At 44.7% G+C, this 26,515-nt stretch overlaps 1 protein-coding gene across 3 annotated transcripts in view; it reads left to right on the top strand.

Moving 5' to 3' along the window:
• LOC131289274 (neural-cadherin) overlaps positions 1-26,515 on the top strand; it is a 180,417-nt gene that overhangs the window by 96,593 nt on the left and 57,309 nt on the right. The window contains exon 1 of one of the 3 annotated variants that reach the window (XM_058318512.1): positions 16,383-16,434. The exons of the other annotated variants lie outside the window; for them this stretch is intronic. Coding sequence (XP_058174495.1) covers positions 16,383-16,434 — 52 coding nt within the window. Of the gene's footprint in view, positions 1-16,382; positions 16,435-26,515 lie in introns of those variants that run through there. 3 annotated transcript variants of the gene reach the window in all.

The following is a 26,515-nucleotide window of genomic DNA, read 5'->3' as shown; positions in this document are numbered from 1 at the left end:
GGACAGCTTTTTTTTCAACCCGCCGCAATAAAGCACACGGACAGGAAGTAACAAAAACGAGGAAAAAATCAGCACTTCCAGGTTCCTCCGAAAGCCAAGGTTCACTATTATCAAATGAACCAGTTCGGCCGCTCGTTCGGTTATTGGAGGGAAAGCATGGTGTGAGTTGCACTCATTTCAGGTTCGCTCATTTTCTCGCTTTCTTGGTTATCTTCTTCTAGGTGTGTGTGTGTATGTGTGTGTGTGTGTGTTTTTAGAAAGTGCATAACCACTGGCGAAAGCACCGAGAAACACACCGATAGCGCGGAGCTGCCGGGTCTCTGATAGAGAAAAGTGCAACTGCAGCTGCATTCATGTCAGGAGGACATTTTCATTCAATTCTTCACTCGAAAGCAAATTCGGATTCGTGACCGTGCTCGGGAACCGGCCGGCGGGGAAAAAGAGGTCAGCAGATGATGATGCATTTGCGCTCCCGATGCATGTCGGGAGGTCCATTGAGCCGAAAGAATATCTTTTGTCCACCGCCATCGCTGTTTTTTTTTTTTCGAGTGGGATGTTTTCGTCCCGTATTTTATCCCTTTCATTTTTTGTGTTCGCCATGTTCACCCACTCTACGTAGCATGTGGACTTTTCTAATAGAGGTTCCTGTTTTGATGCGGTTCCGAATTGAAGGATGCCTTGGGCAGGGCGATCCGGTTTTTTTTTTGTTCGTTTCATCTCCAGCTCATTCGTGTGTCTTTCCCACTTCGCTTTTCCCACCGGAACAATATCCGAGGATTTCGTTCGATTGCACAACGATGCACGTGCTCCTTCATAGGTAGGGGCCAGATGGACGAGAATAAATAGTGCCTGCCCTACTGTGAAAGTCGTGCCGCACTCATAGATCGAACCGGCCGGACGGAACCGGCTTGAATGGATGAGTTGTGTGCCGGCTTGGGGAAAAAAGGAACCTACTCACCGGTCCCTGTTGAAAAATGCAAAGACAACCATGTCCACCTCCGCATTGGTTCCGGTGAAAGCGTCCCAGCGTATTCCTGCGCTCCCCCTCCGCCCCCCCCTCCCCCCCCCCCCCCCCCCCCGCATGTTGTGGGACGTAAACAGATTTTTCGCGACAAAGAGATCGACAAAAGCGGATTACCGAAATCAGATTACTTAAGATTCACTTACGGAACGGCGTCCATCGACGGGAAGGAAACCATTTTTATCGAACATCGGTCGCTTTTTCTCAGCAGGAAGAGACACTCGTGTCCCTTTTCTTTCTTGTTGAAAACAACCTTAAGCCCACAAACCATTTTGCTCCAAATATTTACATCAATTTATTGTGTCTTGTCTTGTTAAAAAATGTATGAAGTTAGAAGCAGCAAATCGATCGTATGTCGGTCACGGTTGTTGCGGGTGTTGTCATATAGCTCATCGTTACCGCCCCTCCGTTATCTCACCCATCCCTCTACCGGCTGACTGATGGCATCTTCATAAATAAAGCGATTTCGCCCTGGGAAAGCGTTCCGAGGAAAGGCAAGCTTATTACAAGCGGTCTGACGAGGTGCGCGGCGTTCTGGCTGCCTTTTTTCCCTTGTTTGTCGCGTTCGCTCGTAATCAATTTGTTACCATCGTGCCCAGGCGCGATGTGTGTCCCACGTGTTTGCTACCGGAAGCAGGAAGCGTACGGCAAATGTTTTGATGGCTGCTCTGCCAGGGTGTATTTTTGTGTGTGCTTCAGCTGAAGCGATCCGCCTAACGAGGATGTTTATTTTTTTTATTTTTTAGTATATGTGCCGACGCCATTCTTCCCGAGGCCCAAAAGTCAACCCCGTCTTATGGGGGCGCGATGGTTCATACGGTACTGAATGGCTCACCACAGGCGTGTTACATTCGGCCTATTTAAGAAACCTGAAAAGAGGTTCACCAGCGAGAACTTGGATACGGAAGTAAATGAAAATGATGGAAGAAAAGTGAAAGTATAACGCGACATCCGAGACGCGTCCTCGTCCCACCCACTTCATCGAATGCTACCGATGACGATGATGATACCGACGATGATAATGATAATGCGATCTGCAAGTAATGCCATCGTAACGGAAAGCGCAGATAAATGAAAGAATGCCTAAACTTGTTCACGACCGGAAGAGATGTCGTCTAGCGCGATGGAGGACTACTTGTGGGGTCCCGCGATGGGCGGTGGGTCTGCATTCGAATCCTTGTGCGCGTCGGGTGTGCTTCCATGTGTACAAGCATTTCCGATAAGTGATACAGGATATGTGGCATGTCCCTTCGCGGCGATGAACGTAGGCGGTTACCAATAGGTGGATTTTGTTTTCATTTATCCTCTCTCTACCGCTGTGTGTGTGTTTGTATGTGGGTGGTTAAGTGGGCGATGAAACGAAATAAATTAGAAGATGAAAACCGCACCGTCACCTACGCTGTCGCGTTATTTGACATCATTTCCATTGGATGGTAGCGGTTATAGGCGAAATTTATATTTCCTATATTGCATTATAAACATTGAATATGCTGCCGTGGGGTCGTAATACCCTTGGCACGAAAATATTTACACAATCATTAAACTGTTTAGCGTGGTTTCGTTCTGAGGGATGAGGTACGAGCTCTTAGCTTACCTGATAAATGCAATTATGTGGGATGTAATTGACCATATTATGGTTATTGATAGGCCTAATTACTTATCTATTGACGTCATATACAATTTGAGGGCGGTTGTATTAACGTTTCTATTTTCCTAAAATGCTACCAATAATCAGAACAATTAAACGGAACTAAATTCACCGGAGTTTGGCTCTCTTTTCGAGTGGCTTTTTGAAATGTTCACTCATTGTACCGGTAGTATATCCTTAAATCATAAAATCGATAAGAGGATCCCATAGTACGCAATTGTCGCTGTGACGAAGGGAAGAAACATCGAGGAGCAGAAAACGTAGCGGCTCGTTTACGTCTTGTGGAACGTCGACCCCTAGGGCCAACGATTTGTTGGCTTGCTGTCGACTTCGGTAAATAGTTACAAAAATTCCCTTCGACTTCAAAGTTCCGAACTCGAGGGCTTCGGTAAACGAGACGGCATTGTTAGGTTTAATGGAATTTCGGGCACGTGATCAATGGTGGGGTAGGTCTTTATCCAGAAATACACCTGACCAGCGTTTGTTGCGTAACGGTGCTGTGTGTGCTGCGCTATTCGTCCTATTTCTCATTCGTCATTCTCGCTGCTTGGGAAAAGGTTCCTTAATAAAAACGCGCGCTAAAAACGACGTGAGACTATTATACTAATTAGATTAGAATTGTATTCTACTTTGCGTTGAAATCAAGTATTCTATTTAAGTATATTGTTTGGTAGATATTGAAGGTAAACTACACTACTCTTCTAAGTACTTTTTTATGTAATGTGCTTAGCAACACTTCTCTATTCATTAACGACGAGTCTAAGCGTTTCCGCTAGAAAATCCTTAGCTGCTAACCAAATTTAATGAGACAGCTAACAAGGCGTCTTCATTCGCTTTTTCACACCCAGTCCAATTCCGGGAAAAATCAAACTCCATGATGTGTCACTTTTTCCGCATCGACGTCGCATTATTCACACCGGAAGGAAGGTCAGCATCCGGCTGGTGAAACTAATTTTAGCTAATCAACGTCATAAAATGTCAAACGCCATTTTCCAATCGGTGGCCCGGGTTGACGGTACGGTACAAAAAAGGCTCGACACAAACAAATCGCAGTTTTCCTTTTGCCCGCACAAGCTTTAGGATAGGATAAATTTTCCGTTTTTCTGCCCATTAGAGGTGGGACAAAAAGTGGTTGAGTAAAAAATCAACTTTCCCTACAAATTCGGCACAGAATACAACGGAAAACTGGCACATCACGCTGATTCTAATTTTCCAGCGGCGTCACTTTGGCCGTGGGTGATGATTATCTTTGTTTTATTTTCTTTTGCGGCTGTTTCATTGCGATTGTCTGCTCTGGAATGGTCACACATTTCGATCATTTCTGTCGCAAACTGCAACAAAAAAATGTTCACCGAGGAAATCATCCGTCATGGAAATCATCGGGTGCCGGGTTTTGAGATAGTAAAATCCTGACACGTTTACCACGTAACTGAAACTAGTCCTCATTTTCGGCGCGGGTTTTTCGTTTACTAAACTAACAGAAAGCTTCGTGGAAGTGTGAAATGTGTGAACAAACAGACCGGAACGGAAACTGTCCGGGGCATGTCCGTGTTTTCCGACCGATTGCATGTGATGGGAAGGTTTTTTTTTCCCCGGAACTCGACAGCATACGCATAAACGTCCTCCAAAAACACAGATTTCACGTGGCAAATCTGAGAATTTCAATCTCTTTGTATAAATATACAAACAGTTGCGCACATAGCGCTGGTCTCGATTGTCGGTTAACTTCAGGCCCGCACCGGGCAGCTTGCATCGATGTCGAGCTCCGGATGCAGATTTCGTCAATACGCGATGCACTCCGGGCCGGAAGGGTGTCCGGTGCATGATGCTGCACGTGGTGATGCTTGGTGCTTGGCAAATCCACTACCAAATGCTGCCAAACGGTGGGCCATTTCATCGGTGCTCTACGACCGTTGGCTTTGCGGCTTGGGGTGAATGCTTCTGCCGGGATGTTTTTGGGCATGGCTTCTAAAGAGGAGGCGCAACATAGGTGTTGCGATCGTCTCTTCACCCTCTACAATTTTAGATATGGTAACATCAATCAAACACTGATTCATTTAATTCTCCCACGCTTTACCCACCACTAGCGAAATAACTGTGAATAGAAGCGAAATTGTAACTTGCGGGATAAAATCAGCAAGCTCTGAAAACGATTCCACAACGATTTGGAAGCCATATCGTAACGATAAAAAAACTCTGTTTAGAAAAAGAAGATCTGAAAATAACAAATAAAAAGCTTTCACAAACAGAAAGCAGCGAAACAAATATTCGCATTCCGCTCGAAAAGCGAAAATGCAGCATTCCAAATAAACTGTCTGCTGACTGTCGGGCGGGTCTGGCATTGGTTTTGCCACTTTTTTTTATGCAACTGTGACCTGCTTTTGGTTTTTGTTTTGATTTGGACAATTTTGGCTTGAGTTTGAAAGGTCCAGTTTTTTTTCGTTTCGTTTCGTTCCGTTTCGTCTACTGGTCCCCGAAGTTAGTCCGGCTAACGTGGCAGTTACGGGGATGCCTTCAACGCTTACTCTATAAAACCGCTTATCATAGCCGGATACAAAAAAAGGAAATAGAAAGGTTTGGCAACGCCGTATGGTAGAGATAGGCGGGAAAAAGGGGTAGCGATAAAAAAGGGAAATTAAACACACTTTCTCGAAATATAGAATACCGTTTGCGAGCCGTGCGGTCTAGCGCCCACGATGATGGTGGCACAGTTGCCGCGTTTAATCGAAATCAAAAACATGCAAGTGACCGTGTTCGCGATATTGAACATGCAAATCGAAATCCGGAAAATGCCATGTTTCCGCCAGTTGAGCAGTGGCAGTGTTGCTATTAGGTGTTTTCCTTAACCATCTACCCTGCCCGTGCGACCCAACGTACGTACGTTTGCTGTTAGAAGGCATCCTGACTGACAAACAAATAAAAAATTGTGTTTCGTCAATCTTTTTTTTCTCGTTCTTTTTGTTTGAAAATTTGGGAAAAATGTTCGTCCACTTGCTAGTTTTACCCACAACCCGAGTTGGTTTGAATTTTTGTTTCGTTTTGTTTTTGCCTTATTGTTGTTTTTAATCTTTTTCTTTAAACTTCAATCGTCCACCTGAACCCATACTAAACGCTTTCGAGCTGAAAGCCACGGAAAAGTGGATTTAGCTGCACATTTTTGGTTGGGTGTTCTTTTTATTCAAATCTTTTTTCAGTTTAGTGAAAAAGTAAACGGTGCACGAATAGTGCGTTAAATTGAATGAAAGCGCAAGAATTAAAGTACATATTGAATAATCTGTTTGATGGGGAACAAACCACATTTGCTGTCTATAAATTTTAATGTGACTTCTAGCTTTCAGTGGTGTTTGACTTGCTGTTCGTTAGAGTTTCCTATGCCGCACGGAAAGTGTCCGTGTTGATGATGCCTCCAGTTTTATGACAACAGAGGTAGCACGGAAAGCTGTTCCACAAAAACCACATTTGCTCGGTACTTTTCGGTACTGATTGTGCGTATCACGTGTTATGCACTTTGACTGTTTTAGTGTTTGCATTTGCCATTCCTTTTGAACGCAGTTGATAGGTTTCGGTTTAATTTTATGATAGACATCAGTAACATCTCTTCTCGCTAATAGTAATTAGATTCGTTGTTTTAGTCAGTCTAATATCTACACGGGTTTCTTAAGCGTCGAATTAAAAATGGCGATCTACAAATATCAATACCTAACATAAAATATCATCCTAAAAAGTTGGTTGTTCGGAAAGGACAAACTGCAATTCCGACGATTGAACTCATCGTGCCATCAATACCGATGCTAATTTTAAACCATAAATTTGATTTACGATACGCCGTAAGATTGCTCTCTTTGTATGTAGACCTCAGCGAATTGGCAGCGTGGGTAGAAGCGGAAAAAGTACGAAAACTGAATGTGACAAACTCTGTAGCTCTATCCTGTTTATCGGACGCCCTGTTTTGCCGACAGGTTCAGAAATGTGGCGTGCTTTGAACCGCTTCGGTCGATTTGATTAATGTCAGCCAGTTACTATGGCTCGAAACGACAGCCTGCTCATGCCGCTATCGATGAGTTCTTCCCGTCCCTCTTATCTGTTTTCCACTTTCTGTTACTACCTTAAGTATCTCAAGGGAGCTTCCTGTCGAAAAGAAATTTGAGCCACTGCTTCGATGTCGGGAATTTGGAAATGGCAAACATTTTAATTGAAACATGTCAGCACATTACCCAAACTGGCCTTCCATTTGTGCCTCTTTTTTCCACGAAACTTACGGCCATTTGCTTTTTGAACGACGTGCTAACAAATGGTACTCGTTAGCTTATAAAGTTTCGTTGGAATTGGCAATCACTCGACGTTTAATGGCAAAAAAAAACTCCTTCTCTGTTTGCACCGTTTGGCATTAAAAAAAAAACGCATGATGCTGATAGGTTTGTGGTAATTTGCGTGGAAATTTACAAACAATACGCAATTCAGCAGGGTTGAGGGTACATTTTTCTGCTCCTTCACACCGTAAGTGATGAGATTTTAATTGCAAGCAATAAAAACTCCACAATGACTGATCAGCAGTTAATAGGAATAATTGAATTGTATTTACATCGGAGGGGGGGTCATCATCAACTACAGGCTGGTTGGTTTGAGATGGTTAATTGTGTTTGTGATTGATCAATTCCTGTGGGGTTGTTTAATTTTTTTGTTCAAGTAGCCTTTAATTAAGCTGCTGCGGTAGATAAACATACTTTATTTGTATGGATCAACCATTTGTTAATAATACGTCGTTGGTGTTGTTTTAGTTTTAATCAATTAAACATTTTGTATAATATTCTATTTGCTCCATAGTATAAACTTTATATTTGAAGAGTGCATGCATTATTATGTACAAAACCACGAAGCTCATTGACTGTTATGCATAGGACGGTTCAATTAGCATAATATCATGTAAAATTTATAGAATTCTACTCTTCTGCTTTCCACGAAAAAGGCTACCCCAGCCTATGTGTTGGTCATCCGAGTTCAGAATAAAACCGATTGGGTGAATTTATGTTCAAGATTGCGTAGGAGCGGTGTTTGAAATTAAAAATGGTTCTCAATTGCATCGGAAAAGTACATCCGCTTGGTACGATTTTACTCGTTCCGGGAGGGCGGTTCTGACAATTGGTATCGATGACAACTTGAAGCTAATGGCATTGGAAGCAATTTATACGGTGGTGACATTAAATTTGCATTAAAAAATTCCTTTTCTTCTTCTCACGGCAAAGGAATGGTTAAAAGTAGGATGCAGCTCAAATGAATAGACTCTTGGGATTGCACGGTGACCGAGTTTTTGTTTTAGTTCACCACTTCGCCGATCCATTGCACGGTTTCGAAATCGTCCCGTTGGAGCGAGTCGCTGCCGGGCCGGGTAGCTGGACGTAGCATATTTTTTGTTTCTCCATTTCGTTTCACAATCCATTTCATTGCACTCCCATATTATGTCCGAGCACCATAACTGACACGGACAGTTGCTGACAGTGTCTTTCGAAGTGCGGAGTGCGCACATCGTGAGGTGGCACATCGATTCACACCGGAATCCGGCATGGAGTGCGAACGAGTAATGCATTGGTTCGCTTCTCCTTCGTTTTTAGTTTCGGTACCACAAACTAATAGAGATGACGCTCGCACGTGCACACAAAAACGCAGACACACAGGCAAACCGAAAGTTCAATCTATAAATCCTCAAGAGCAAGCGAACGGGAACCTCCTCCGGCGCCATCAATTACAACTGAAGCACTGAAGACAATTTCAGCCACTCTGGCCAGGAGTCGAATGAAGCTCCCAGATTCCGGTGAGATGCTTTTGCCCCGAAGCAGCAGTCCGCAGAACTTGTCGAGAAAGTCGAGAAAGAAACACCCGAGCAGTTGCTTGTGAGCCGGCTGATAATAGCCGCCTGAGTTGGGTCAAACATATGCAAATCTCTCTTCACCTGCCGGGCACCCCGTGCCACCTCCCCCACCGGTGGTTCGAAAATTGGAATTGAACAGGTGTTGAGAAGATTTCCAACTACCACCTGTTAGTGTCGGCCGTCCGTTTCGGTGGAAGATCCACTTCGGATGAGTGGACCTTGTGGCGCTGAACTGAGTCTTTCGTTTGGCAGGTTTTGGTAGCCATCGAAAATCCCAAACACCGCGGGTGGGTGGGAAATTATCGTGATCAGCTCGGTGTGATCCTTGTTTCGTTCATACTTTTCAGTTGACGGCAAGGGAGTCGGGATACGTTTGGGAGAGAGTGATGGTTTGGATGAAGAAACTTTCACAATCATTTTCATCTTCCTTGGGGAGTTTGGGAAAACGTATTGACCCCAATTCAGTTGTTCTATTTAATATTCTATTCAAATCAAAATTTCTAAAGCATTGCTTCACATTTGGTTTCCAATGTATGAGTAATAGTCGCCTTATGTTGACTTGTTTTTGCTGATAGATTTCTTGATTAAAATAAACAGCATTACTAGAGGTATGTTTTTCGAAAAAGATTATATGCATATCAAATTATGCTGACGCACTTCTCTGCTTAACATGTAGCAGTGCCTAAAGCATCCTTTACGCTCTGAATGATTTCCTCAACGTGCAAGTTCACACAAGTACACGAGAAGCTAATCACCTCGGGATCATAACCTGCTGTCGTATGTGACGATGATGAACGCAAACGAAACCCGGTTTGGTGTTGTTCTACGAAGAGCGTAAAGATAGTAAGCAAAATCGCTGACAGACTTCCAGGCGACGATACTGCACGGAGACCCCCATGTACGTTGCTTGGGATATTGACATTGGATATTCAATCTGATGCAGATTGATTTCCGCCTTATGCATGAGACACTGAAGCACCCCACGAACCGGCGGTTCGAAGCCAGTGCGATGTAAGACAGTGGTAACCACACCATAAACCACGTGCAACTTATGTTGATAAATCATAGGTTGTGGCTGCTGTGTGGCTTCGGCCAACTGTGTCGGGTGTGTAAGGCTGCTCATTCATAGCGGTTTGCGAACACAATATTTCCTTGCATCCGAGAGTCACGACACAACGTCTTAGCCTAATCAGAGTCTGGGCAGACGAAAGGGCCAGTGTATCGATTCCTGCCACCCGATGTCGTCATCGGTGGTCAACGGTCGATAAACATTGTGTATGTACCTCCATCACTACAAGGTTTGACGACAACGCATCCGTGGACCGTTTCCCTTTCGCCCTCCAATCCCCGCGGAGTGTTTATGTACATATATGCATGCCAATCATGTTGACGTTTGCAGGCAAAATTATTTACTGCTATCTTGAGAATCTTTCGCCGGGACAGACCAATAGACATCCGCCAGTCGCCCTACGCTGCTTGCTGGTAACCCTCGTTCTTCCGTCGAAGGGAGCCATGCACTTGGGTCGGGCGCAAAAACATTACCATCAATCTGTACGATATCTTCGGCATAAGATGAGCGGTGGTGATGGCTTATAGAGGAGTGAGGACTGTGATTTTCAAAGACTAGCTCCGTTTATAAGCTGAAACCTCCAAAGGCGGTAGATAGCTCGATCGGTAGCTGTCAGATGCTAGTGGGTGGTGAGCGCGTTAGTATCTCCTGCCGCTGATAGCTTGACAAAGCCGATCCGAAATCGTTGGACCAACATCATCTATCGGGAGCGGGTATGTGAAAGTTGGTTTCGGTGTCCTCTACTGGAACAAATGCCGCATCTCACGGGGCTACAAGTATTGCAAACACTAGACGAGGTATGAAGCTGCTCATACAAGGTATGGTATGGAAAATGTGGCAAAAGCCACTCATCGGCGGAAAAGTGTATCGCACCGTGCATCGATATTTTCTGCAACTTTATCGCGCTCGGTAACTATTAATGTACCGGGAAGTGAATCGAGCCTTTAATTAAACGATAACAAGCTCCTGCTAGAGAGATTCAAGAGGAAAGAGGATAACGAGAACGCGCTATTGTCATTGCATCCTGATGTTGGATGAAATTAAAGCTGAGTGGCTGAGTATGATGATTTTTAACCGAAAGCTTGTGTGGTTTGAGTATTTGTGAACTGCTCTCTATCCTTTTGCCAACTATGAGGAACATAGGGTCAATACATATGATAATATATGTGCTGAAGCATGTTATGTACACATAAATCTATTGATGGAGAAAACAAATGGTTTGACAACACCCGACTTTTACGCAGATATTATATTTTGCTATATATATAGCAGCATATTTTTACATCGATACGCATTCCATTGGTGGTGGCATTAAACCGATCAATTCTTAAATTGGTACCTGTTGGCCGCAAGCACCTAGGACGAAAGGTGCAAACCGAGAGAAACTACGCAGTGATAAAATGGAAAGATAAGGGTTAGCCGAGTATTATTTAATTACACTGGCTTAATAGAGTCATGGCATGGTTGCCCTGCAATGCCCTGGCTAGCTTCGGGTTTCCGGTAGAATGTTTTCCGGGGGCTCGTTTGCCGATGAGAACTTATGAATCGTGGTTAAGGTCATACGATGCGAGAAAACAAGGCTACACAAACCGAGGTAGTAATTAAACCTGTAATACTGTGAGTAGCGGGCAGTATTTGTGGCGCTGCGGTTAAGTTGTATTGAATTCCTCGCGTGCGTGAAAGAAAATATTTTAAATTGATATCTGTTTTAATCGTTCTCTTGTATCAAATAATTCGGAGGTAGATTTCTTGGGGGTCCGCGACAGCCGAGCGGTAGCGCCGGTTAGAAAATCGGCCCATGAGCGCCGGGGCTCACCTCCTCGACGGCGTGGGTTCGAATCCCAACCGAGACCGGACCCTCCCCTGTACGAGAGGACTGACTATCCACGTACAACAGGGAAACAAGTCTCGTAAGTCCTTAACGGACAGGCATGACCAAGAGGTCGTTACGCCAAGAAGAAGATTTCTTGGTATGTTTTAATTACAATATTACGTAACATTGTACAATATAGACCAACGAGTTTTTAAAATGAATTTCCACTTAACATTTTTTGATGACTTTTATGCAAGGCAATTAAGTTTTAATGAACAGATGAACCCGGCGGCAAATAACGAACGAAATGCTTATGTGTTATCTGTTTCTTTTTATTCTTTCCACAGGTAATCAGATCAAAGGGAATGAGCCATTTAAAGGGAAACGACCAATTATCGTATGTAATGTTATTTCTTTATTATTCCATAATATTAAAGCGCAGTGGATAAATTGTCATTCACTCAATTTTGGTAACGCAGGACAACTCTGTAATGACTGGCACGCTACCGATTTGCTAAATTGACAGAAATTCCATATTAATTAAAAAAATGCTGTTAATGTCATGTATCATCATCAATTTTTCGCTAGTCCACTAAAATGTTACTTATTTGAATTTATGTGAAAATGTCTTGAAAAAGATTTTTTTTAAATCATTTTATTGAAATATACCAAGTAACATAGACACATATCTCCATGGGCTAGCGCTGCAAAGCTTCTGTTGAGCTAGGATCCAGGAAGCTTGGTTATTCAGCAATGAATATTATGCTAGAGTGAAATTCAAAAGTTCTTCGCTCTCCTTGAAGCATTGCTGCTGTGGCAATACGTAGAATGTTGGAAGAAGCTTTTTTGCCTTGACATTCAAAAGCTTGATCCATTTTGAACGATAAGCTTGCTATAATTCCTTTTATAGCACAATGCCGGATCCTTTTCGAATGGAAAGTGTACTAAAATTCTTTTTATAGGAGTTTAAAACCTTCGACGAAATATTCACACCGCTTTGTCGGTGATTATGGTAAAGAAAGTATTTCATATTCAAAGGATATTTTTACTATAATAACTAGTGTATGGAAGAATCCTGACCATCCTTTTGGTGTCCTTGGTGAAGCTCCCTCTGTTAAAATGTTTCCTAAACTATATGATACCAGTTCTAGTTTCCTATAAGGCAACATCTTGCACACAATTGTGTTTATTTTCTGCTTTTTTGACCCCACATACGCATTAGATGTTCTTGAAAGACAACAATATTTGAGAATTGAGAAACATTCATTTTTTGAAGTAATTTTTAAAACAGTAATTGTCCTTTTGCTACCAGTTTGAACTTTAAGTTGTTAGCTAAGCGATGGTATAACAGAAAACAACGATGGAAACTGCTCATACCACAGAAAGTTTGTGTTTTTCTATTCTTTTCTCGGTTATTTACAGAGAAAGGTGAGAACTGATAAACTGTTGCTCGGTGAGAGCGCTGGTAGAGTATGGGATAGAGCCAAAGGCAAAGTTTGTTTTCGAAATAAAGACGGGAGATGTTCCGTGAAAAACGGGTGAAGAAGAGTTAAGCATAATTTACCTAGCGAGAGTTAATTATCATAAAGCAAATTAAAATCAAACGCTCGTTCAAGTTGTTTTCCTTAAGAAAATACAGTTCAAGGTCCGCTCAACATACACTGTTGAGGAGCGAAAAGCGTCGATATCGGGCTTGTGATTATTTGCTTAAGTGGGAGATTACAGTTAAGATTTGTTGTTGATTTCCCTAAATGAGATTAGTTTTTTTTTCTTGACTATGCTACTTCAGATTATTGAAAGCAAAGTGATGATAAGTATATGAGTTAAGTTATGTACTAGTAGTAGTTTCATTCGTCTCGAGAAACATTATCCAATGTTGTCGATCATATTTTGGGTTTTGCTATGCGCTTGCTGTTTTTGTTGATGGGTCGGTTGCAATAAATCAATATTTTTTTAAAACCTCTGAGTTTCATAACCCGACCACGACATCATGTTAGTGTCTTATAATGTGCATTAGGCGACGGTCGGTTTGCCTGCTCGTAAGGATAATCTTTCAAACAGTTCATCGCCCGAGCGGTGCGCCAAGATGCTGGGTTTACCTGAGTAAATGAACAGATTTACAGTAGAGCTGCAGCCTTGCGCTTCAACGAAAAGGATTTCGATTTAGTTTTCCGACACAATGAGAGAAATTGGATTGAATTTGTTGGCTCTGCTGCTGTCGTTCGATTGGTTTTCACCGTGCGGTAACCTTTACGACTTTTCCACCTTACTGCATGGTCTAACTTCGCCTGACCGTCTTCCTTCACCGACAGCGATTATCTTTACCACACAATCCGATCAATTGACGTATCCTGTCGACCGAATAGGGGAAGTTTTATTTTTGTTTAGCTTTCGTTCCCACAGAAGCTGCTGCACGTGAAAGGATAAAAGGGTTTTCCTGTGTAGAGACCGTCCACTGCAGCTCAGCTCGCGGGAAAGGATAGGATGGGCACGATGAACAAATTGTTCAAGAAGCTAACGATTTCTTCATCGCTCTGATTGTATTCGAAAGGCAAATTGTGGATGGGGAAACTTGTGAGAAGCCAAGTTTATTAGCAGACGCTCTAAAGAGCCACACTGACGGGAAAACAAATGTACAAACGATTGTACAAATGTTTAATCCGAACTATTGAAGTACGGTTGACGAAGCGGTGCGCACTACCTGTTACTTTAAATAGCAGAAGTTTTCCAGTACACACACGATTTTTATTTAGTTTTAACCTCCTCTGAACTATAAAAATTCTTCATTCTTAAAATATTTCACTTGTTTTTGAAGCAATGGGTTTTGTAAACTCTTGGTCATATTTGCATTACATTTGGATTGATTACGCCATGATAAAACATTGGTATAACGATCTATTAATTTATCATTGCAATTGTTAACGTAACTCTCTGTCAGTCTATTTTTGTTAAAGAGACATTTTTTAATTGTTCACATGGCTTCTCCATATGAAAGCACAAAGTAAAGCAAACCGGCAAAACCGAAAAACTACAAAGATATTTTCCTCGGCGAGTAGCAATGCCGACGGAACAAAACACACACAGCCCCCCCCTGCATGGTTACAACATATCCACAACCCTCAACCCTGCAGCTAATTCAGCAGGGGGCCCTTTTGAAAATATCGAAAGCAGCGTGCCTGTGTCGAGTTGGGCAAAGAATTGAAAAAGTTTTAATTAAAAACAAGAATCCTCAAAACCGAGGCAGCGGAGCCGGCGTCGGCATAGCGGAACATTTTTGTGGCTCGCAGACCCTTTGAGCAGGGTCAAAGAGCTTGGAGTACGTACATACCGAGGCGGCGAGAGTGAGGCCGATCGGTGAAAAAGCGCAACCCCCGTCCAAAAAACCGTAGGGTGCCACTGTCGTCGCGTGTTTGGGTTGCGATGGCTGTGTGGAAAGTTTGCTGCCACTGATTAAACCCCTTTTTCGGCGTGCTACAAATTCATCTCCCATCGCATGGCGGCCTGTTGAAACGCAAAACTTTCCTCGTGCGGATGCTCTTGCTTACCCTGTGTATTATGTCGACCTGTATGAGGCCAATCTTGCGCCGGCTTGCAGTCCCAGCGAGGCCTACGAACGAAAGTGAATGCAGCGTGGAAAAGAAGCAACAGAACTCTGGTAAAAAGGACACTCCGCACGATCCGCTTTAATTTATTGTATTCATGTTGTTGTGCGGCTAATTCACCGCTCGCCACCATGTGGACGAACAGATAGAGGCGAAGAGCCTAGCTGACAATTTAATTACCACCGCCAAGACAGCTCGTGTTGAGGACTTCGTATCCCCGGAAAAACCCGAGTGAATGAGCGACCCTGGCCGTGAACTTTGTGCGCAATCGTGGCGGGCACGCATCCGAGAGGCCCGAGTGCCACTTTGTTTTGGTTCTCAGTTAACCCTTCGGTGCGCCGGTGGACCGGTAGTAGTTGTTCGTGCAGAACTGGCCCATTGACCCAGTGCGCCCCGATGTAGGTCGCGGTAACGAGGGAGCCCAGTGGAGCTGAGTGCACCGACGGATAAATGCGCGCGTTTATCATTCGTGCCCGATGAGTGCCGGGTCTCGGGCGAACGTTGGTGTCGGCTTTCGCTGCCCGGGAACTGACGCTAGGCAGTTGTTTGGGAAACGCGCGCGTGTTCGGTAGCTTGTGCGGTCTACGAATACCGTACGAGTACGAAAGGATATCGTATTTCTCGTGGTCATATGATACACTCTGTGGGGCGACTGATAGCGTAGAGTTTACATCATACTGGTTGTGCCTACCGTGGTCGCTTGATGTGGTTTACCAACCCTTATCGAGGGAAATAATTAACGGCATTTCGGTGGGAAAGTGTGAAAAACAAAACCCCTCACCGGGGAGGGTTCCCTCTTGTTTTGGGGTGCAACCGAAATTACACGGCTCATAAGCGGCCATTATCAAGTGTTATCTACGTGGCTGCCTTCTGCCCATAAGTGCTTACTGCTTGCTGTCTGAATGTGTGCTAAAAGTTGTGCCTATAAGGCACCTCGCCGCTAGCAGGCCCCTCGCTTCGTTACAGCCCCACTCGCCCTAACACACGCACATCCGCTGCGATGAAAAGTGTTTCCGCGTGCCTGCTTCCGGTCATTTTCCTCAGCGCGGTCCTATCGTCACCTTCCGTTGTCGCCCGTTCCGCCGTCTGGGAAAGCGTTTCCTTCCACCAAAGAGCGGAAGCAGAAGCAGCAGCAGCAGCGAGTGTGTGCGATCGTCGCCTAAGTGTCCCTGCGTCGGCAACATCGAACGGCTTGTGCAACCTGCCCGGTATACGGAGCCGAGGGTTGCTGACGTCAGCGGAGGGGCTGCTGCCGGTGCCGCAAGTGGATTACCGTACCGGCTGGTGACTAGTGATAGTAATAGCGCTACTATTCCACTTCAGTGCCCCATTACAGCGGCATCACGTGCATCTGTTGGAAGTGATGGTAGATCCACTCAAGATATTCTGGGTTCTCACGAATAGCACCTATCTAGGTAAAATTGTTTCACCTTCTTCGCCGTTCTTAGCGTACATTTGCGCCGGGCATGTCATATCGTTTAAAGTTAATCCTCATCGCTTGTTACTTTGTCGAAGCCGTACGGGTTTATCTTTCGACCATACTTTTCGTCGCATATCAGGGCTCCCTTCACGATAGTCTGCTACGGAGGTGCTTTTCACAACCGCTAAGCTAACTCTTACAAACCGCACCAAATCCTATGAGACTCGCGCTCTCTTGTCGCCATCAACGACAAGACAATTATCATAACATTTGCATTGCAAATGGAAAACACGGTGTATTGTTGTGTGCTTGCTGTGTCGCAAAACCTTTCCAGCTTCACCTGGAGGTGCATTGTGCTGGAGGAAAGTAGTTTTCTCGTAACGTTTCGCAGTGCTCGAGCGTTTTTGAATGCCGAGTCGGGGACGGCGTCAAACTTCGTCTTGGCGCTTTTAACCCGCCAAGACTTTTGATTTGTGTGGACCAGTGAGTTTTGGACGCCCTGATTGGAGAGTTTTGATTATCCGGTGGTCTCTCGTTGCCTTTCATCGTTGCCAACCGAAGCGTTAAGAAGCGAGCGACCAGGCGTCTCCATCGCTACCAACGACTAGGCGTCTCCATCGTTACAAACAACCAGGCGGCTCCATCTCCACCGCCCCGAGATATGTTTGTGGTTAAATAAAAGAATAGTTTCCCCAGCGTGTCCCTTACTTTGTGAAGAGATTTGCTGTAAAGTTTTATTCCCATCTATCCGCTAGGCCCTGTTCTGAGATGATGCAGCCGGAAAGGGTTTTTGGACTCAATTAAATTCAATACACTAGTATCATTGCGAAACCAAATGCGTGCCCTTGGTTGGGTTGTGGTGGTTTCCGGAATTCGCAATAAGCCTTACATGCACAGGCTAATCCGTCGGGCTCTGGCAAACCACTTCACTCACGCACTCGCTATTGCGCATTAGGGGCCGTTCGACGGATCATCGAAACCACCTCAAATACCTTTAATTAGGTAGGATTATGCAAATCTCTCACTGCGTTCGATCGGCAGCAAAAACTGGCTGCAGTCTACTGCGTCGAAACCCCACGGGTGTTGTTTTGCATACCTTCATCGCCCGAACCATACTGAACCGAAGGTAATATCTGTTTTAAAAGCATCTTTATTTACGAGACTGCCTAGCCCTCATCTGCGGAACGGTGCACGTTGAAAGGGTTCTTTTGTGGTATCTTTCCGTGGTCCATCCACAAAATGAAGAGAAGGTATTCTTTAACCCATTTCTGAGTTTTTTGTTTCGTTTTAATCTAATGGCTAGGTCCAGTTTCAGCTCGTTGAGCCTCCGAGGTCCGGTTTCATTTTTCTTCAAATCCCTACCATCTATTGGAGCGTCCTTTTTGCAAACATCATCCAAGTACTCGCTTCAGTCGGTTTCGCGTCTCCCTTTGTTTCCTACTCGCAGTATGGTTCGTAGCGTTGAAAATCTGTACCTTATTATCCTTTGAAATCGAGGACCTCTGGAGCCGCACATCCGAACTCCTATTCTGCTCGCCTCGTTCCTTTCGATAAAAGTCATTCAAAATTCCAATGAAGCGAACTGTGCTTGGGCGAATTTTCCTTTTACGATTAGAACCAGCCCCGAGCGATGGCACTTCCCCGTACAAAGGCAGCTGAAAGGCGTGCTGGTACCACAATGTTATCGAAGAAACGGAGCAAGAGAAAATTATTCTACCAGCTTATCTGTTCCAGCGCGCGCAAAGATGGTTTTGTTGGTCGTTGTCGTCGAGTTCAACACGGGAAGCAAGTACTCCCGCACCGAAAAGTTTCTACAAGCTGTGCACTTTCACTGCGTACCTTCAACTCTTTGGTTTATTTTTGTGCCGAATTCTGGTGGCGATTGTTTTCGATTGAATTAGTACGATTACGTGTAATTTGGGCCACGTTGTTCATTCTGGCGGGCGGATACTGTTTCATCGCTTTGTTGTTGAGGTGCGCTTTGTTGTGTGTTCGGGTGAGTGCCAATCTCCCGCCCCGCTCCCCTCTCACTGGGAGAGGAAACAGGAATGATGATGTTATGTTCCAATGAAAATCCCCTAAACTTTCCCTTACACGCACTCCGTGGGAAAAGGGGAAAATAAAAGAAAAAAACCCACCTTTTCAATGGCTGATCGAGCACGGAGAAAACTTTTAACAACACAACTTTTGGGTGGGTTTTCGTCCCCGGCCGAGACTGGAGTGCGAGGCATTGTCTTTCGACTGATAGATTTTTTTCCCCAGCTTTTGTGTGGTATACTCTCGAAAGTTTTATTTATCTTTTAACTATGGTTGGGTCTATCAATTTTTTTAACCATTTAGTGAGGTCTATCTTTGGAAGAGAATAAATGATATAAACAGTTGTTGCACAAAGTGATTTTCCAAGTTTCTTTGCCAATTTAAACGATGTAAACCGCTTTCTACAAGAAACAAAAATACAAAAAAAAATTCCGTCAATTCAGGCCGAATGACATAAAAATATGTTTTGTAAAAGTTTTGGCACTTTTATCTTCGCTTTTAGTTATTTAGATTAAATTTTTGCTAAAAATCATGGTAGTTTCTTTCCTCTACTAAAAAGTTACTGATCTATGTTGGATTACTTATTTTTATTTAAAACGGAGAGAACCGATCCGTTCTCTAGTGAACAGTTGAACAATTTCAAAAAACTTAAAAAGTACCACAAATACCTTCTGTTTTTTCGACTATACTCAACAATGTACTCCGTCGTTGAAATTTTGCGATTTGCATTTTTTTTTCCGTCACACCGTTTCCGTCCTTCTGCTCGCGCCCGTCGCATATTTGGTCACGTTTGACCACTTCGCAATCCACAAGTGACGATGGAGCATAACTTTCTTTCGCCACCGACACTATCACTTATTGGGCCATATTGGGCTCGCCCGGCACTCGCTCACTGCTCGTGCACATCCGGTTGCGGCGTGCCGGCAGCGGAAGTAGTTTTATCAGATAGATTTCCTTCAGTGGTGACAGGACCAACGTGTTCGAAAGCGGAGCCACACCGGATGCCAAGAGTGAAGATTGATATGAAGTTTCCAGAACTTCTGGCTGAACTGCGATGCCTACGGGTTCTTCCAAATGTATGTGTGTGTGTGCAAGTGTCTGCGATGGTGTGCAACACTTGCTCGCTGGTGGAGCAAATTGTAAAACTTTTCACACTCAATTTCCTTTGGCGGCAGCTTGGAGTTTGAGAGGACGGGGGTGATAACCAAAGTGATTCCTATACGCTCTCAGTTGGTCGCTTTGAGCCAAACCTCAAAAACCGCTTCACTTCCTTCCTACTCTCTGCCGTAAACGAGTGCCCCATGGAGATGGGTGTGCAGTAAATTAGGAGATGACGCACGAGAACTACTGTCACGCCTGTGAAAATTTGGTTAACTCATTAGCAACTGGGAATTCAGTGGATGGATTGTAAACGGGAGTAGAAAGGGGTTGGAAAATGAGAAACAAACTTGGCATTTATCGTGAAATGATCTTCTCTCACCAGCTCGCATAGTTATCAAGCTTAATAAGATCAGCAAGCGAAGGTTAAACGTGCCAGAAGAGAAGTTGTTGTTTAAATTTTACGACCACAAATCGCCAGGAAGATGGATGTTCTGTCTGCTCCGAAGCACTTGTGTGTTGTTGAGGGATCGAAATACGGCTTCTAGGAAGGTTTAGGCTCGAATCATCCTGCATGCCACAGTTAGGTTAGAACTTTTCGGTCAGTTCAACTGATGACCCTTATTTAAGCATTCCGGTCAAAAAATCCCTAATACCAGTGATTTGATTCAAATCCACCGTACTCTTGTTGAATACAACATGGACATGAAACAAATTGTAACGCATTCCACACATGCTTTACCAACGTAAAATTGAGAATCTTACTCTCACATGGTATGGAGCACTTTTTGCGATGGATTCAATCCAAATTGAAAAAATAAAGGCCTCTTGTGAGGAATCTCACGTCAATCTCGGTACGAAGTTTTGGCCACCGGTTGCACCGGCCTGTCACTCATTTGGAAACCTTAACGCAAACACTGCCGTCGCCTAAGGACTCGTAGTTGTGACATCCGGCTACGTTGTCGGGCTTTACCCTCCCTTCTTGCACCAACAACGTGCAATATTTCATGTCACGGCCAATCGAACGGAAGTGAAGTGCAAAGAATCAACTGACGTGCCAACCTCCCGGGCAGCGAAACAAGCCTTTTGACACTTTGTCCAGTTTTGAAAATGTCGAAATCTGATGCTGCCACGAGTTTGACCATTTTCCGCCCGCTCCTCAACGAGGCTGAGTTATCGCTCCGAGTTTTTCTTCTCGCGCTGGATTCGTTTGCCTCGCCTGTCATCATTAGGACGGATCGGGCAACAAGGATGACGTTTTAAAAGAGTTGACGCTATGGTTTCGATAATCGAGCCCGAACGCCTTTCGGTTCGGGTACTTGAGCATGCTAATAAGTCACGTTTCGGCTCGTGATTTATCACGTTCGCACGAATGTGAAATTTCATTAAAATAGCGAAAATCCCCCGACCAACGATTTCCTGGACTTCTGGCGAAGCGTTTTAACGTTGTAGCGAAAAACTTAACCCTGTCGATGGCTTCGGTTGGTAAGGTGTGCCCTGAAATTGCTAGGAAAAAAAAAGGACTATCCTAACAACAACCCAGCAGTTGTATCACAAAGTCACCCCAACACCCTCGCCATCCAACCTACCTAGCTAAAAAAGAAAGTCCCCGGGAAAATGGCACCATCGAATGAACGAGCAAGCCATGCATTCGCAATGAGAGCGTCGCCCTTTCGGCCGGAACCGAACCCCAAACGGTTCGCTGGAGCAATCGGACCCCCTGGAATGTCGATTGCAGCAAAGGCGCCTTTCTCCGTCGTCCGGCAAAGTTTTCCGCCGGGGTCGCTTTCGGGTCGGCACCACCCCCTGGTTGTATCGTTCAGTTACGCCTATTATTCGCGACATTCTACTGATTGCACGATTCAATTTGCTCTTCCATTTCAATTGAAGTGCCAGTTTTGATTGGCGTTCTTTCGCGAACCGAAGCAAAAAAGGGAGCAGGTAAGGGTATGCGTTGATTCACAGTAGCTGCAACATCCGACGGGGGCGAAAAACAGCATAATGAACACAATAGAGAATTCCAAGTCCATATTGATCGCATTCTTGAGTTCTTCGCGGGTTTTCGTCGCTCGACAACAGGTTCGCTCACGTTCGCCTTCGGAATGCCAATTTGTCAAAATGGCGATTGTTCAACTGACGAGCGCTGGGGGGAGCTTGGACATTAAGCTCTCAACAGTGATCCCGTCCACGGGCACAAGTTCCGGCTCCAACTGCAATGGTGGTTGCAAAGTTCGTTGATGAAACTGCCACTGTTCCTAGAAACTTTGTTCGAATTAACCTCCACCTCGGAGGCGAAACGGAACCACCACTCATCGTGCATTTATGATGTACCGTACTTCCGAGGTCGAGTTCTCCGGAACAATATTTTGCTAAGATCGACTGCAGTGCCACCGAAGCTTCATTTAACAGAGTCAACTTTTCCAGAGCAAACAGTGAGTCTTTACAATGAACGGATCGTCGCTGGCACAGTTGCAAGCCCTCGCTTTCGGCAAAACCGAGGGCAGCTTGGCAAACAAAAACAACGTAAATCGGGTGGTGGATTTCCCTGCCTCGAAAGCCGGCGAGAGTAATCCGTTGTTATTCCAGGCGTTTCCACTTCGCCAGCTCTCTCTCTCCCTTCCTTCGGGCGATTGGACATGCGATGTTCTGTGATGGTTTGTAGCTGTAGGATTGACCAGATGTTTCGCTCATTAAAAAATCACCGTTTGTGGAGTTTGCGTACTAATAAGGTATGCTGGTTCATCGAGCCATAATAGAGTGCGTCTTTTGCTTTACTGCGAAAACAGTTCTGCAACATCGTGGCATCATTCTCACGAGTCCACAGTCTATTCCTCATCATAAAAATAAACTCTCCGAGGCGTTTTCGAACGTTCCAACGAGAAAACACTCTTCAAAGTGTGTGTGTTCCATCCCTTTTCAACAGTACTACCACTTGGCTGGCGACCGTAAACTCCGCTGGAACGTGCATAGCTGCCAGCGAACCTGGCTCCAAACTCGCTGGCCGATAGCGATAAATTGCTGCAAATTAATATGCTACCTCCATCGGGTTTCAATTCGCAACCAATTTACATTTCCATTAGCAAGTCCGACACAACTTTGCCAAATGCGATTTCGATGGCCCGATAGCACGAGGAGAAGGTACGCTGGATGGCTAGAAAAAGGTGTTTACCCGCACTCACCCGGTCCACGGTGGGATCCTTCCATACTGCTATTACTAGATCTCGGGCGCATTCTAAGACCGCTGGCCAGGCTCCAGGAGGGCCTAGCATGGAAATGGGACACCTCCCCCCCCCCCCCCCCCCCCCCACGGGTAAAACGCTAAGTGAGGAGTCGATCGGTTTAATGGTTTGTCATAAATTTGCAGCCCAAAACTTCCGGCCGGCCATTGCAATAGTTTCTCCGACCACTTGTGTCGATGGCGCTGGTTTTCGCTCCATGCGGCATAATGCCGTCACCGGATCTAGTGGTTTTCCACCTTTCCTTTTTTTTTTTGGTTATGCGTCCCGACGATTGCATTCCTGAGCAGTGTAACGTTTCCCACTTCCTACCGTGTGCTCTTCAGCAGGAAAAACCAACAGCCGCCGGCTCAGGTGGTTCAATTTATTCTAGAGTGTTACATAAAGTTAACACTTTGTTTGAGGGATGACACTAATGGAAATCCACTATTGGTCCCTCGATTTCGGGTACACCTTTCCCGCCAAGGGGGGAAATATGATGGAACCAGGAAGAGATATTGCATAACCTAGCGAAACAGACACTTTTATCTGCCGGACCCAACGCCGATGAATATTTCATCCATTGGTTGGGGGGAAAAAGTTTTCGCTTCCAATTTTCGGGGTAACCATTTCGCCAAAACTTTCCCACCGAACTCACCCTCGCGCCGAAGGGATTTGTACCGCTAGGACAGGATTTATTTTTACTCTGACTACCCCCCGTCCACTCCCCCACTCCTTGCCACTATCACTGCTGCATGTGGGTTCCGGCTGAAAAACAACAGGCCATCATCGAAAGTTAATGTTACGTTTCTGACAAGTTTCTGCTACGTCCCCCTGCCTCATGTACCGTGTGTCACAGGTTGTAGCGATAATCTCTTCGCCGCCCGCAAACCTATCCCGGGCTGGCGGCAATAAATTATCCTTCTGAGCAACGGTGGGCCAAACCCCGGGCTGAACCGGGTGAATAAATAAAACAGATCCTCTTCACGACGCGGGAGAAGTGACTTTCTCGTGCGGTTGGGGATTTAGGAATAAAGGCATAAAAAAAATTAAAAAAATGTTCGCACCGCTCGCGGGTACAATACTTCGAAAGGAACCTGTTTTCATTGGGGAGGAAATGGTATCGAATTTTCTTACTAAATCGCCCCATGATAGACTATAAATTATCGATAGCATCGGTATTGAATGTGACATTCGCCGAACCCCGGGAGCGCCCACTCTCAAGACGATGTTTTCTATTTCCCAACGGTATCGCGACAGGCCTATCCTGCCGACGCAAAGTGAATTGAGTGGTTGGTTTATATAAACTGCGCTACGCTTAAAGATTGAACGCATTTTCTGCGCGCGACCGTTGGCATGGGAAACTGCTGCTCTTGTGCCATCTTCTTGTACGTTGGTTTTCCAGGAAGTGGCATGAAAGGAAGCTTTCGGGAAGGCGCAATCGAGTTTAAGGTGGTGGGGCCCACACGCTGCGATTGTGTATTTATCTTTTTTACACTGAAGTTCTTGTGTGTGCCTACACACATTTTCGAGTGCCAAAACTCCAGTCCTCGCAGCGCTCAATGCCAAACCGCACCAAGCGCGGGGAGTCCCATTTTCCAGCGCCAGAGCGTATCGAGGAATACCCATTTTTCATCCACCGAATTGTCGCGCATTTTCCGCGCCCCACCCTCTCGTGTGTGTGTGTGACCAACAGTCGGTTTTGGAACGCGTTTGTAGCACACTGCAGCAGCGTGCAGGAAGCAAGCGTGTGTCTGTTTGTGGTGCAATTTATGGCATCGGATTATGTTTCACCACGAACCTACCCCCGCCCCGTCCCCGCCCGGCTGCATCATCGAGCCTTGGGAGTGCCACGAACAGCACTTTGGTGGCAGCATTTTGTGGCTGTTTGATGTTATTGATTCTGCAACCATCCGCTCGAGTGCCGGGCGTGTTGTTGTGTGCCCTTTGGCCGGGTGTGGCCCGTTGCGAAAGTTGTTTTTTTTTTATTGTCTTCCGGTGAAACGGTGCAGTAGTAGTGTTTCCGGTGTGCCGTAGAGAACTGCAGTTTACCTTTTTTTTTCGCTTTCCCCATTCGAGCCACATTCTCAACCGGCGAACCGATACGGGGGCGATATTTATTGAAGGTAATTTAGAAGAAAATGAGTATGGCCAGCCATTTCTTTGGCTCGCGAATGAAAACGGGGCGGAACTAAGTATGATAGGCTATTTGTTGTTAACGTCAGTAAATCTATTTCCCTTCGAATGAGGTTGCAAACTTTTGCAAGTGTTTTCGGATGCTTTGGTTTCTATTGCGTTTTTCGGAAAATACATGTAGCTTTGAAAAACTATGCCAAATCCCAATTTTGCTGGATTAAAACAACATAATAAAGGAAAAATGTAATCATGCTCCCGATTTTACAATGAACAATATATTTTGTATCACAACCAATGTTCTAAAGCATTTTGATATTTTTTGTGACATTCGCTGTAGCCTACTTGTTCAAATCATTGTTTATTAACGACATTCACGTGAATCGTCTTCATCGACTATCATCGTACACATTCATTTGCTGTCGTTACCGTCGTCGAATCCACGTTCAAATGAATGTCTTGTAAATGTCATTGTTCTTTTTCGTACACAATCCAAATCACATTTTTAGATAATCAAATTTGATTTCGAATCGGCAAACAAGCGTAACACATAAAAGTATGTTTTAAAAATTTGATTCATAATTACCACACACATATTTTTGAATTTTAAACAGAATATATTTGCAGTAGCGAAGCAAACGCACAAAGAAAAAACGAACCCAAACCAATCGTATGACAGGATTTAATGAAAGTTAATTGGTGGATAGCGTCATATGATTTTACCAACGAAATCGTATCAAATGAATAAACGAAATTTGAATGTAGAGTTTTAAACAGAATGAATGTATGCAGTTGAATGGCAATGAACGTCACTGCTCTCAACACTAGTCACAATTGGTGACACACGTCCTAAAACAAGTTTGAAATCTGTTTTTGTTTCTTTCCTTTTTCTGTTTGCTCGGGCTCGGGATATTCCAGGATATCGCTTTAAAACTGTTTAATATCACGCCATGTAACCTTAAAGAGCCAAACGAGAAGAGTAACAAAATCTTTACTGGTAAAAATGATAGTTATGGGCACCTAATTGCACGTTATCTGCACCGAGTCATCTTTACAACAATAAACCAGCTTGTAACAAGCAAGAAAATAGTGCGTTACATCGCACGAGGCCCATAGCAAGCCACCAGCGTGTAGATCGGCCCTCCGTGCACACACGCCCTCTTGTATAATTTACCATAAATGTTTTATTTAACCACCAATTCCGGTGACATAGATGGCCGTTGTCGCTCCGTCGTCGCGTTTGTTCTTATCGTGTGCGGATCTGAGCTTTATGTAAATATTTGCGATTGCAACGATGGCATAAAACACAATCTGTGCTCACTTTTCCAGCCCGGTGCTCGGTTGGCGCAGCATCTTTCAGCGTCGGAGAGTCATCGCGACTACTTTTCAATGGCATTTTCGCCGGTGCTGGGTGAGGGAACGTCTTCGCTCTTCGCTCGGCGCACGTCTGCACGAGACCCCGAGCTACTTTATCACAGTAATTTCGGCGGGTGGTTCCTGCACAACACCCCTAACAGTAGCAGAAGTAGCAGCAGTAGCATAAACATGCAGTATAGTTTTTTCGTCCCGTTTCTCTATGGGAGGAAAGGAAGG

This window comes from Anopheles ziemanni, chromosome 2 (genome assembly GCF_943734765.1).
Source record: "Anopheles ziemanni chromosome 2, idAnoZiCoDA_A2_x.2, whole genome shotgun sequence".
NCBI classification, from domain to species: domain Eukaryota; kingdom Metazoa; phylum Arthropoda; class Insecta; order Diptera; family Culicidae; genus Anopheles; species Anopheles ziemanni.
The sequence above is the reverse complement of the archived record's forward strand: the minus strand, read 5'-3'. Positions and strand labels throughout refer to the sequence as shown.